This window comes from Notamacropus eugenii, chromosome 1 (assembly GCF_028372415.1).
Source record: "Notamacropus eugenii isolate mMacEug1 chromosome 1, mMacEug1.pri_v2, whole genome shotgun sequence".
Classification (NCBI taxonomy): Eukaryota; Metazoa; Chordata; class Mammalia; order Diprotodontia; family Macropodidae; genus Notamacropus; species Notamacropus eugenii.
This window is the reverse complement of record NC_092872.1, coordinates 47,464,398-47,479,095: the sequence shown is the minus strand read 5'-3', so window position 1 is coordinate 47,479,095 and position 14,698 is coordinate 47,464,398. Positions and strand designations below refer to the sequence as shown.

The window sequence follows — 14,698 nt, the reverse complement described above, 5'->3', positions numbered from 1 at the left end:
GAGTTACAAATAGTATCTTTCCATGTAGGAAAGTAAACAGTTCAAATTTAGTTAGTCCCTTGTGATTTCTCCTTCCTGTTTACCCTTCCATGGTTCTCTTGATTCTTGTGTTTGAAAATCATATTTTCTATTCAGCTCTGGTCTTTTCATCAAGACTGCTTGAAAGTCCTCTATTTCAATGAATGATCATTTTTCCCCCTGGAGTATTATACTCAGTTTTGCTGGATGAGTGATTTTTGTTTTTAATCCTAGCTCCTTTGACTTCTGGAATATCATTCTAATCCCTTTGATCCCTTAATGTAGAAGATACTAGACCTCGTATTATCCTGATTGTATTTCCACAATACTCGAATTGTTTCTTTATGGCTGTTTACAATATTTTCTCCTTGACCTGGGAACTCTGGAATTTGGCTACTATATTCCTAGGAGTTTCTCTTTTTGGATCTCTTTCAGGAGGTGATTGGTGAATTCTTTCAATATTTATCTTACCCTCTGATTCTAGAATATCAGGGCAGTTTTCCTTGATAATTTCATGAAAGATAATGTCTAGGTCCTTTTTTTGATCATGACTTTCAGGTAGTTCCATAATTTTTAAATTATCTCTCTTAGATCTATTTTCCAGGTCAGTTGTTTTTTCAACGAGGTATTTCATATTGTTTGCTATTTTTCATTCCTTTGGTTTTGTTTTATAATTTCTTTATTTTTCATAAAGTCATTAACTTCCATCTGCTTCATTCTAATCTTTAAAGAATTATTTTCTCCAGTGAGCTTTTGGACCTCCTTTTCCATCTGGCCAGTTCTGCTTTTTAGGGTATTCTTCTGCTCGTTGACTTTTTAGATCTCTTTTATCATTTGAGTTAGTCTATTTTTTAAAGTGTTATTTTCTTCAGTATTTTTTGGGTCTTCTTTAGCAAGTAGTTGACTCGTTTTTCATGATTTTCTTGCATCACTCTCATTTCTCTTCCCAATTTTTGCTCTACTTCTCTTACTTGATTTTCAAAATCCTTTTTGAGCTCTTCCATGGCCTGAGACCAATTCATATTTTTCTTGCAGGCTTTGGATGGAGGAGCTTTGACTTTGTTTTCTTCTGTTTGCATGTTTGGTCTTCCTTGTCACCAAAGAAGATTCTGTAGTCTGATTCTTTTTCTGCTTTTTGCTCATTTCCCCTGCCATTTACTTGACTTCTGAGCTGTTTGTCATTGTAGTTCTCTGCTTCCAGTGGAGGTGGATGATGTACTGTCAATCGCTTGATTCCCCCCACAATCTGTGGGCCTAGATCTGCAGAATCTGTGGCTGCAGCTACCCCTGCTGCTACTTTGGCTGACTCGTTTTCCTCTGCCCCCTCCCCCCTCTGCCACCCTGCTGCTGGGGCTGGACCACTCCACTGTCCTGCACTGGTCTCACAGGCTTTTCCCACAGACTTTCCAGTTTATCCTCAGTGTTTTGGGGTCATGAAGTCAGGAAACCACCACAGATGTGAGAGATTCAGTCTCCCCAAAACCTGCTCAGATCCTGTCCGTGCTGTCATGACCCATGCTGTACTGTGCTCTGCTCCTAATGTGGTGCAATAGACACTTCCCGGAGATCTTCCAGGCTGTCTTGGGATGGAGATTTGCTTCATCCCATCATTCTGCGGGTTCTATAGCTCCAGAATTTGTTTAGAGTCATTTTTTACAGATATTTGGCTTGACTTGGGAGCAGCGCTCTAGAAAGTCTATGCTGTTGTGGAACCCACTCATTCTTTAACATTAAATTAATTAATTTTCAACCAATTTTTAATCTGTGTTTCCATAGCCCTTTATTAAATATAATTTTAATTTCATTATGGTAGTTGTGAGCTTTTTAATGCCCTAGGTCAGTTTTTATGAAGGTGCCTTCTACAGTTGAGGAAAAGCTATACTCCTTTTTATTCCTATTCAGTTTTCTCCAGAGGTCTGTTATATCTAACTTTGATAATATTCTATTTGTCATCTTGACTAATTTCTTTTTTATTTTATGGTTATATTTATCTAGCTTTGAGAAGGAAAATTTGATGTCTCACATGAGTTTAGTTTCACCGTCTGTCTCCTCCTGTTATTTACTTAACTTTTCCTTCAAGAATTCAGGCACTTTGTTATTTGGTCTAATATTTAGTATTGATACTACTTTATTGTCTGTATTCCCTTTTAGCAAGATGTATTCTCTTCTTATTCCTTTTAATTAGGTCTATTTTTGCTTTTACTTTGTCTGAAATCATGATTGCTTCCTCTGCCTTTTTTTTTTTTTGCATCAGCTGACTCATAATAGATTTTGCTCTAGCTTCTTATTTTAACTTGGTGTGTATCTCTCTATTTCACGTGTGTTTCTCCTAATAATATTCTTGACTTCTGTTGTATTTGTTGTTTTTATTTGAAATTTTATGGATTTATGTTTTCTCTCTTTTCAAATTAAGCTAATGGTTTATCAATTTTGTTGGTCTTTTAAAAACAGCAGTTTCTGGTTTTATTTGCCAGTTCAGTTTAGAGGTTTTTAATATATATATTTTCTGTCATAGACCTCTTTGGCAGTCTGGTATAGCCTGTGGATCCCTTCTTAGAATAATGTTTTTAAATGCACGTTAAAATACATAGGATCACAAAGTAAATTAATTATATTGAAGTACAATTAAAAAAATTTTAAACAATTTTATAGGCCCCAGCTTAAGAAACTCCTGATTTAGTTGTTCTTTTAATTAGTGGGACATCACAGTACAATGGAAAGACCCTTGAAATTGGGATGAAAGGGCTTGAGTTTCATCCTGTCTCTCTGTCTCTTACTATCTTTGTGACCTTGGGTAAGTCACTTAGCCTCTCTAGGCTCAATTTCTTTTTTGCTAGTGAGTTGGATGCAACAAGTGACTTCTAAAATCCCTTTCCCATTCTAAATCTCTATTTCTACTGTTAACATTATAATTTCTGTCTTTTAAACTCTCTTTTGGAAAATGTTTATTTTTAGAACCTCTAGACATAAGCTTAATTCATTTTTAAATTTCCATATTAGCATAGTCCTTTAGTGATAAATTTGCTTGTAAGAATGGCTTTGTATCCTATAGACTTTTTGATATATGCTCTTGTCTTTTAAGTATTGTCATTTTCAGATTTCCTTGACTTAATCCTGGTTTTCAGTTTCCAAGTAGCTTCTAAAATTTTAATATGTTATTGGTATTTAATTATAATTTCATTGCATTATTGCAAACATATAGCATGTGTACAGTTTGCCATTTTGAATATATGTAGGGCTTTTCCATGCCCCATATGTTTTGTTGTATACTTGAAAAGAATGTGCATTCTTTGCTTTTCCCATTTAGTTCTCTCTGTGTCTCTATTAACTCTAGCTTATAAAGAAAACATTTCAAATCTCTTTTACTGTTAATATTTTTATTTTATTTGTCACATTCTGATACTGGAGTACTGTGGTCTATTATTACTAATTTTTGTGTGATTCTTGTATTGTTATTCTTTATGAATTCAGCTGTCAAGTTGTTCCATGTATACAAACAATGAATAGTTATATATTCTTTATTTTTCCATTGTCTATTTTATGATGTCTTTATTAGTTTCTTTTTTATCCTATTTTGATTCCACTTAAAAAATATTAGGATTGATTGAAGGAATGGGGATATTTATCTAGATAAAACAAGATAAAATGGTAACATTATAGCTGTGTTTAAGTATTTCAGTTTGGGAGAGGAGCCAAGATGGCGGAGTAGAAAGACACACATATGCTAGCTCCTAACCCACAGCAGTGCAGGTCCCTCCACCCATAGGTGCCAGAGGTCAGTGAGAGGGTCTTTCCAGCTCCCTGAGAGGGGAGCGGGGTGTCCCCATGACTCAGGCCCCCTTGGGAGACAGCAGTGGATGCAGCAGTGGACAGGGGCTCCCAAAGCAGGCAGGAACCTGGATCCATTGTTGGGAACTGAGCCCCATGTGGTGGCCCTGCCCCCATCTGAGCACCTGAACTTAATCTCACACTGAATAGCAGCCCCACCCCTGCCAAAAGCCCTGAGGCTGGGAAGCAGCATTTGAATCTCAGCCCCCAAGCACTGGCTGGGTGGATCTGGAGGTAAGATGAGTGTGGAGAGGAAACTCAGAAGTCAAGTCACTGGCTGGGAAAATGCCCAGAAAAGGGGGAAAAAAAATAAGACCATAGAAGGTTACTTTCTTGGGGAACAGGTGTCTCCCCCCATCCCTTCGGATGAGGAAGAACAAGGCATACTGTCAGAGGAAGTCAAGGGCCCTCCCTCCAAAGGGGACTTAAACTTGGCTCAGGCAATAGAAGACCTTAAAAAAGAAGTTAACAGCTTACTAAAGGAGAACCAAAAAAACGCTGAGGAAAATAGCAGCTTTAAAAAGAGGCTAACTCAATTGGAAAAAGAGGTCCAAAAAGCCAGCGAGGAGAAGGAGGTTTTAAAAAGCAGAATTAGCCAAATGGAGGAGAAGGTTCAAAAGCTCACTGAGCAAAATAATTCGTTGAAAGAGAGAATTGAGTCCAGAGAAAAGAATGACTATGAGTTAAACCAAGAAGTTAGTAAACAAAACCAAAACTTTAAAAAATTAAAAGATGAAGTGAAAGAACTCATTGGAAAAGCAACTGACCTGGAAAATAGATCCAGGAGAAATAATTTAAAAATTATTGGGCTACCTGAAAGCCATGATCAAGAAAAGAGCCTAGACACCATCTTCCATGAAATTATCAAGGAAAACTGCCCTGATGTTATAGAATCAGAGGGCAAAATGGATATTGAAAAAATTCATTGCTCTCCCCCTAAAAGAAACATGAACAGAGAAACTCCTAGGAATATTGTGGCCGAATTTCAGAGTTCCCAGATGAAGGAGAAAATACTGCATGCAGCTAGAAAGAAACAATTTGAGTATTGTGCAAATACAATCAGGATAACACAGGATCTGGCAGCTTCAACATTAAATGAACAAAGGGCTTGGAGTAAGATATTTCAGAAGTCAAAGGAACTGGGATTGAAGCCAAGAATCACCTACCCAGCATATCTGAATATAGTAGTTCAAGGGAAAAATGGACATTCAGTGATAGAGACAAATTTGAAGATTTCATGTTGAGGAAAAGACCAGATCTGTATTTAAAAATGTGACTTCCCATGACAAGAATCAAGAGAAGCATGAAAAGGTAAACAGGGGGAAAAAAAAAGAAAAATCATAAAAGACTCTCCAAAGCTAAACTGTTTACATTACTGCATGGAAAGAAAATATTTTTAACTCTTGAATCTTTTCTCAGTAATTGGGTAGTTGGAGAGATTGTACACACACACTCACACACATACACATAGATAGAACTTACAGGGTGTGTTATATCAGAAGAGACGATACACACACACACACACACACACACACACACACACACAATAAATAAATAAATAAAATAAAATAAAAATTAAGGGGTGAAGGAGGAAAATGCCGGGAAGAAAAAGGGAGTAATGAAACGGGGCAGGCTATAACACATAAAAGAGATAAGAAAAATCTTATTCAATAGAAGAGATAAGGGAAAATGGGAGGGGGGGGGAATAAAGCTACTCTCACCACGTGAGGCTGAAGGAAGGAATAACATGCTCACTAAATTTGATATGAAAATTTATATCACACCACAGGAAAGTAGGAGAGGAGGCAACAAGTGGAGCAATCGGAATGTTAGAAGGGAGGGCAAATGGGAGAAGGGAGTCACTAGAAATAAATGCTTTCGAGAAGGGACAAGGTCAATTGTAGGGGGGAAAAATAAGGGGGATAGGGTAGGTCAGAGGGCAATTACTATGGAAATCTTTTGCAAAACAACACATGTTTAGTCTGTATTGAATTGCTTCTCTTCTTAGTGGGGCTAGGGAGGGAGTGGGGGAGGGAGAAAAGTTGGAATTCAAAGTAGTAGAAATGAATGTTGAGAATTTTTACTGCATATAATTGGGAAATAAGAATTACAGGGATAGGGGTATGGAAATTTATCTTGCCTTGCAAGAAAAGAGAGAAGATGGGGATAGGAGAGGGGTGGGGTGTGATGGAGGGGAGGGTACATTGAGGGAAGGAGCAACCAGAATGCAAGGTATTAGGAAGTGGGGGGAGGGGAGGGATGGGGAGAAAAATTGGTCATGTTACAAAGTGAGGTAAAAGCAATTAGTATTAAAACAATAGACTGAATTAATTACTGAGAATAAATCAATGACATCTGTAGTTTGGAGAAAAGAATTTCAGTCTAACTTTGAAGAGGAAGGTAACCTCTGATAAAATTTGGCATTGATGGAAAAGTCAAGGTTTTAATGGTAAATTTGATTTTATGATTGCCTTTTAATCAGGAACTAGAACATGTATAGAAAGACATGTAAGCCACTTAAGACTTGCCTAAAAGATGTTCCTTAGCTAAAGTGAAACTATAATCATATTTTAAACCTGGTTATAGGAACTTGCCATTTTTAGATGCTATGGGACTACTAAGTGACTGTTCTTCTGAGTCTAACTCCAGGTATGGGAAGCAAGAAAGGCGATCTGAGCCTCCATTGCATGATGCCAGTATGCTCATGAGATGCTGGTATGAACTGCATAGGTGATCTCAAGGGACGAGTGGGAGAGCAGCTGTTCAGCATGGGATGAGGTGGGATTCTCCGGACTCAATTTCCCCACTGACACCTGGCAGACTTTAAGCCTGACTGAATGCAAGTGGACAATCTACTTCTGCCTGGAATAGACATGAAGTTGGGGAGATATTGTTTCCTTGCAGTGTCCCTACTCTTGGTGTCAATTTCCTATAGTCAGAAGGTTTGTAAGCTTAATACCAGATCTATTCAATTATAGATTATGGGTAGAGGAACATCCGAGGCTGTCTAAAATTAAGCTATTAGGCATAGGACTTTAGACCAACAGCATTAAGTTAGGGCCCTTTTATTCTTAGTAATACTGTGGAGACAATTAGATCAAGAGATTGTGAAGTTAGCAACATAAATATTATCTGTGTCTCAGTTGGCTTATGTTTAAAAAAAAATTCTTTTGTGGTCCATATTGTAAATGCTTTAAAAAGATGTATCACCTGTCCAAAAGTTTGAATTGCTTTATCTGTTATAAACTGTGTTAAAAAAAAAAGTATTTCAGTTTGGAAAGGGGACCAGACTTGCTTTGTTTGAGGCTAGAGGGTAGAACTAGGAACAACACCGGCAACAACAGCTACTGTTTATGTAGTGCTGAACTTGGTTGTCTCAGCAGCCCAGGACATAGAGACTATTGTCTCTGTTTTATGGATGAGGAAATAAATGCAAACAGAAGTTCAGTGACTTTCTCAGGATCACACAGCTAATAAATGTTTGAGACCGGATACGAACTCAGATTTTCCTAACTCCAAGCCCACTGCTCTGTCTGCATCACTTAGTAAAGAGGCCAATATAAACTTGATGTGAGGAAGAACTTCCAGCAGAAGCAGGATGAGCTTCTCTCACATGTCATCATGAGGCTTCCTCTTGCATATTGATTGGATTAGGTAGTTATTGAAATAAATCCCTTCCAACTCTCAAATTATGTGATTCTGTGATTCGTGCCACATCATGTAGAATTCTAGGTCTACTGTTATGTTGTGCCTGTAGAGTCTGGGCATTATTGCAAAAGGCGATGGGATAGGCTTGACTTTACTCTTCTGAAGTACTGTGAAAAATTTTCTTTATCATGGCAAACTTGAATCCTGTTCATCCTTCTATTCCTTTCTGTCTTCCAGCTTTGAACAACTTATTTGCCTTTTGTCTTCTCAAACTAGTGTGAAAAGACTTAATATTTAAGATTTGTTCTATAAAATTTGGACACAGTCAAAGGGTCACACTTGAGGATCTAGAGGGCCACATGTGGCTTTGCAGCCACAAGTTCCCCACTCCTGCTATAGATCCTGTTACTTAGCTGGAAATTCACCATGCATGCCCTAAGCTTTGTAAAAAGGCAGCAAAACTTTCCTTGGACTAGATTGGTGTGGTGAATTAAGGCTTGAACCACTAATATCTATCCATTTGACTAAGATATAAAAGCTGACCCCAGAGATAGGGCAACTCAGAATGGATAGGTTATACATTACTATGCAAGTCAACACATTCTTCTTATAGGGTGTGCCCCTGTAAGTGATTGGGCAGTGGGGACAGGAGGAGAGCTATGTACAACTGAACCAATACTGTGTCCTTACAATGTATTTTTATAGTACACTTGTTGAGTAAACCCCTTTTGCTAAGTGTTATGTAGTCTACAAATGTCTCCTTTCATTCCAGTCTTGAGCGGGAACCACTGGACAAGCTAGAGTTGGACTCAACTCAGAACATTTGGTGTCGTTTGTAGGATTGGTCCAGAATAACTTGGTAGCTGAAATGGGAAAAGGATCATGTTAAGGGACTGGGTGATCTAATGAGGTGCCTGGGCTTCTGAACTATTGGCAGCAAAGTGGAAGTCCTCTCAATGGGATTCGGTTGGTTCCTCCACTAACGTGGTGAGATTAGTTCTCTGAGTGTCCAGGGAAGTTGATAGGGAGAACAAAAGTACTGCTTAGGCTAGAACCCCTGGCAGTTGTTCGAAAAGCCCTCAAAAAGCTCTACCACAAGCATAAAGAAAATAAAAGTGACTTGTCTTCATCACGTTGTAATCTGACTTCTAGCTGCATCATTCAATTAAAACTACTTTTTCAAAGTTCCCAGTGACCTCTTCACTGAAGAATCCAAAGGTCTTTTCTCAGTCTTAATCCTTCTTAACCACTCTGGAGCATTTGACACTGATGATCAACTCTTTTTTAAAATACTTACTCCTTTCGTGGCTTTTGTAACATTGCTTGTCCTTGATTATCCGCCTCTTCTCCTGACCTTCTACACCCCACACACTAACTGTAGGTGTCCCTCAATTCTACTCTGGATTCACTTCACTTTTTCCTCCATATTATCTCAGTTTGTGACCTAATTAGCTCCCATTGATTTAATTACCATCTCTATGCAGATAATTCCTAGATCAATAAATCCAGCCTTAGTCCTAAATTCTTAGCTCCAGTCATAAATCATCAGTAGTTGGTAGATATTTCAAACTGGATTTCCAGGAGACATCTCAAATTTAACATGTCAAAAACAGAAGTCACGACCTTTTCCACTAAACCCTTTCCTTTCCTGAACTTCTCCATGTCTATCAAGGGCATTACTGTTGTAATCACAAGTTTGCAACCTAGGAGTTATCCTTGGCTCCTTACTATCTCTTTTTCCTCCTCCCCTACATATCCAAGCTGTCACTAATGCCTACTTTACCTCTGCAATATATCTCATATATTCCCTTCTTTCTCCTGCCACCACTCTGGGGCAAGCCCTTATCATTGCATACTTGGACTGTTTTTGCATTAGCCTGCTTGTGGGTCTGCCTGCCTCAAGTCTCTGCCCACTTCAATCCATGCTCTATTCAGCCACCAAAGCAATTTTTCTAAAGCACAAGTCCAACCAGTTCAACCCTTCCGCTCAGTTAACTCCAGTATCTCCCTGTCACCTCTAGGATTGAATTCAGAGTTCTGTTTGGTATTCAGAGCCTTTTATAAGTTATCCCCTCCTGCCTTTCCAGTCTTCTTACACCTTATTCGCCGACAAATACACTTATCATTGACACTGACCTCCTGGCTGTTCCGCAAACAAGATGCACCATATCTTGCTTTTGTGCATTTTCTTTGACTGTTCAGCATGCCTCGAATTCTTCTCTCCTCAACTATGCCTACTGACTTCGCTGGCTTCTTTTAAGTCAGCTAAAATCACATCTTTTACAGGTAGCCTGTCTCTTAATTCTAGTTCCTTCTCTCTGTTAATTATCTCCTACTTATCCAGTATATAGCTTGCTTCATACATATTTGTCATCTCTTTTATTAGATTGTGAGTCCCCCAAGAGCAGGGATTGTCTTTTGCCTCTTTTTGTATCCCTGGCACTTACCACAGTGCCTGGCATGTAGCAGGTGCTTAATAAACACTTCTTGATTGATATCACTCTTATCCAACATAGCCAGTCAGTAATAACGAGATATGTATATGTTCTCTCTTCATACCATTTCTCTCATCTAGTCTCTTCTCTCTACTCACAGAATTTCTGCCTTACTTGAGGCCCTCATCATTTCTTGGCTAGTCTATTGCATCAGCCTCTCAGATAGGTTTCCTTGCTCCAAGTCTCTTTCCTCTCTAAGCCATCCTCCACATCAAAAGTGATTTACCTTATATTCAGATATACTAGTCTTTTACTCAGTAATCTCTAGTGGCTTCTTATTACCTCTAAGTTCCAATACAAACTATACTGTTCTGCATTTAAAGTCATCCACAACCTGATTCTGATATACTTTTACAGATTTATATATTATTCCCCTTCACACGATCTCTGGACCAGTTAAACTGCCTTTATATACATAGCATTCCATCTGCTATTTCTCTACCTTTACAGATGACTGAACTCTCTCCTTTCCTCTACTTCTTATTCTTCCCTCCATTCGAAGCTCAGCTTAAATACCACAACTTTACTGATCTCTGCAGCTAGTAGTTTTCCCTTCTCTTCTCTTAAAATTGCCTTGTATTTATTTTGTGTATAGTTACATATGCACTTATGGAAACACAAACCTAAGGAGAACCCTAGAAAATTGAAGCTCCTTGAGGACAGAGATTGTTTTATTTGTATCTTTGTCTTCTCAGTGCTTACAGCAGTGATGGACGCTTAGTAGGTGCTCAATAAATATTTGTTGATCGGCTTAAATCAAATAAATTAAAAAAACTTTGAATTGGGACATATAGGAATTTGCCTGCAGTTATGATGGTTTTCCTAGGCCATAGGGGATGGGGTTGTATTAGAGTTCATATAGGGGTGATGGTGTTTTGGGCATTTTGTGCTTACATTGGAAATTGGATAGGAATTAGAGCACAGAAGAAGATGGCAATGGGAAAGGGATTTTGTCATAATAATAATTCCTTTAGGAAGGGGAGAATAATGCTCCTGAGCTGGATTTGCTTTTGGAACTATTTGTTGGTGAAAGCCTGTAGTGGGGAGATTTGAAATGAACTGATTCTTCTTGATAGGTTAGGCTGCAGACACGTAAGAGTTGCCTTTTGAACAGAAAACTCATCATTCTAAGTGTAGTTGTGTATGAATAAATATTGTGACTTTTTTTAAAAAGGGGAAAATGTGTTATTTCTGAGTATTCTACTCACTAGAGCTAGCAAACATTCCCTTTTACCAAAATTACTTATTTTCATTCAGTCAAAATTTTGCTTATCGAATATTTTTTAATAAATCTCATTACGTACTGCTTAGTGCTATATTGATATACACATATCCCCAATGTGTAAATAAATACTTTGTTAAAAAAAGTTGTTTATAAAACATATTTCTTTACCTTGACTCCTGTTCATTACTTTCCTTGATAAAACTTGAGAGGTAGTTTATGGAAATACAAGTTTCTAAATTGATAGATTAAAAATAAAATAGTAATTTTTATTAAAATTATAAAACTCACCAAATAGAAGCTTCAAAATAAAGTAATAAAAAGTATCAGCAACTTGTAGTTATAATGTGAATTAATGGCAGGGCACAGTATTTTGTGGAGGCAGAGAGTCCTAATGCTTTTGTACTTTGGTCCTGTTTTTTAGCATTTCAGTTTTAGCTGGCAGTCCACTCCTATAGTACACCAAGAAAATAGTCCTTTTGTAAGTTCTAAAAGTCTGAATTTTTAACGAGCCTTTACAGGATTTATATTTTTGTTTATACCTGAATATGATACTTTGAATGCAGAATAAGACAGTATTTTCAGATATGGCCAATGTGGAAGTTATTTAACTTGTCTGCTCATATTTGTTAAAAGGGCTGAGTGTGTGTGTATGTGTGTGTTTTCCTAATTCTAGGGTATGAGAGTAGGAAAGGAGTAGGGTAGCTAAAAAAAAAAAAAAGAAAAAAGTTATTGAAATACCTTTTAAGTGATATATACACATGCACTTAAGTGTATTATATACTTCAAAAGAAAAGTAACCTGTATATAGAGAGCTGTACTTTTATGTACAATCCTCTTTTTCCGTTCTCTATATGTGGAAATGCCCCTTTTATTTAAGTTTAAAATAAAAACCCTTAATTTGATAATTTAAAACTCCATGAGAAAGTAGTAGGATTGAACTCCAGAAGGGACTCTAAATGAATGAATGGAAAGCATTTATTAAATGCTTACCTTAATAATCATGGTAGCTAACACTAATATAACATTTACCATGTGCCAACCCTTGTGCTGAGAGCTTTACAATTATTATGTTACAGATGAAGAAAATGAGGCAGACAGAAATGTTAAGTGACTTGTCCAGCATCACACAGATAGTATTGGAGACTAGATTTGCACTCAGGTCTTCCTAACTCCAGGTTCTAAAAGCTATCTGTTAAACCACCTGGCTGCTTATATGCTCAGCCCAATGAAATAGAAGTACAAAAGCAAGACAGAGTCTGCCTTTAAGGAGCTTATTATGTTCTAGAAGAGAGAGAACACAGGAGTCAATCGTGGTTTGAGAACTGTGTTTAGATTTGAGAAGTCACAGGGATGGTTAGTGGAGTAATAGGGGAATCAGGTGATCTACCCTTTCCAGAAGCCAATGGTGCAGGAAGTAGAGGGGTATCATCTATGTGGCAGTAGATCAGAGAGCAAGGAGAAAACTTGAGTGGATGGTCAGGTGGAATATAATGCATGGTCTGGGTTTTTTGTTTTTATATACTAGGCCATATATGTTCCTATGGGCTGATTCACCAGCCAACACAATATATGGCTTCAGGGTTATGGTTCCAAAACTGATTGGATTAAATCAACCAGGGCAGGGTCTCGTAAAGCTTATTGGTCAGTAGGTTGGATGGAAGGTGATGGTCAGGGTTGATTATGGCCACATGGGACATGAAACATGGTCTGGGACCAGCTAGATATAGTGAGTTATGTATGTTTATACTAGGTAGTACACCAATCACAATAGCAGAATCCTAGGCTTCTATTTCCACATCTGAATAAGATTAAATCACCCAGGGCATGGATGTAGAGGAATCATTGGCAAGTGGGTAGGGGGAGAAGGTAGCTGATTAGCATGTGATTCATGGTTTAGGATCTGGGGATGGTTAAATATAAATTGGCTATATGTATTTGCACCAGCTGACTCATGGTCTTCAGATGAGTTTAACCTCATTTTATACTTGAAGAAGCTGAATCCCATCGAAGTTAAATGCCACAGTCACATAAATAGTAAGTAATGATAATGGAATTTGCACCCAGGTCCTTTGATCCAAATCCAGTAGTTTTCCCACTAGTTACTGCCTATTAAAAGCTCATATATGGTGCAAAAGAACAGTGGCAGAAACACATTCAAAGTATTGGCTTAAAAGCCCTATAAATAGTCTTGTTTTCATGTTTATGTTTGTATTTTTTAACTTTAGGCTTTGAAATAATCAGAAAAGAGAGAGTAAAGAAACACTTAGGGAAGAAAAAGATTTCTGTTGCATTGATTGCTTCTCGCCCTTGCCTCTTTCAGTAAAAACATGTTTACATTTAAATATTGGTAAATATATGACTTTTATTTTCTTTTGGCCCCCATATAGTGGTGAATTTTTCTTCAAAACAGAAGAATGACACTGTGTAAGCTGTTTAAACTTCTTCTGTGGAAAAATTATATCTTAAAGGTAGGTGTATGATGCATCTGTCAAAAATGTGGGACTTTGGGAGAGATTAACCATTTAAAAGAGTTTTTGAAAAAGTTGTTCAAAGAAAATAAAAACCACCTGGTTAGCAAATATATAATTTTCTATAATGGATGATATCTTCATATATACATGCATACGTATACAATTGTCTCATTTTTAAAGAAAATATCTTTGATGTGAATTCAATTTATTACACAAAAGATCATTGGAGCTCTTCCAAATAACTTTCATTTCAGTTCTTGTTTTTCCTTTTCTGGACATAGTGCAGTGAACCTAGAAGAAGAACCCCTTTCTCCACATGCCTTTTATTTGGGTCTTGTTTTGGTTTAACATGAAATTTTTCATTTTTCTTTTAGAAGCGCATGTTTCTATCAAGCCTCATAGAAGTCTTATTGCCATTGCTGTTTGCTGGACTTTTAATTTCATTTCGTTTGAAGAGCAAACCACAATATAAGGATTCTGTAAGATATAATACTTTTTTAATTGATGATGTACCAGACGATTATGCTGAAAATTTTCCACCAGATTTCCTTTGGCTACTTTATCTCCCTTCTGATAGTGATGTAGTGAAGACTATTACTCAGAAAGTGGCAGAGTCCTTCCAGTTTGTTTTAAAAGGTGAGACTTTGGGGAGGAAAAGAGCTTTTTTGTAAAGTATTTAAAAGTTGTTTTCTAATTTAAAAAAGTGATTTATGCTGGACCCATAATCTTATATAAGGTTCTAATCTCATTACCTCAGATATATGTATATATATATGTACACATATGAATTGTGAAATTGAAAGTATAGAAATAAAATTAAGCTAAAATAATTTTGAAATGTTGAGGTCAAAACAATGGCATATGTGTTGAGGCTAGCCTGCAATTATTAACAAGTTGTAATAATTTATTACTAATAATTAGAAATTAGTTCTATCTTATTAGTAGTGCTTCACAGTGGACTCTATAAAATCTTCACATAAGCAGTTCCCAAGATTGTGAAGGGAAAAAATTCT

The 14,698-nt window shown here is 37.1% G+C and overlaps 1 protein-coding gene across 7 annotated transcripts in view; it reads left to right on the top strand.

The window, feature by feature from the left end:
• Positions 1–14,698, top strand: part of LOC140497984 (phospholipid-transporting ATPase ABCA3-like) — a 296,904-nt gene that overhangs the window by 29,452 nt on the left and 252,754 nt on the right. For 6 of the 7 annotated variants that reach the window (XM_072599356.1, XM_072599345.1, XM_072599333.1 and 3 more), the window contains exons 2-3: positions 13,602–13,682; positions 14,060–14,321. The exons of the other annotated variant lie outside the window; for it this stretch is intronic. Coding sequence is in view for 3 of the 6 variants with exons in the window: in XM_072599331.1 (XP_072455432.1) it covers positions 13,629–13,682; positions 14,060–14,321 (316 nt within the window). In the remaining 3 variants the exon portion in view is untranslated. The remainder of the gene's footprint in view (positions 1–13,601; positions 13,683–14,059; positions 14,322–14,698) is intronic. 7 annotated transcript variants of the gene reach the window in all.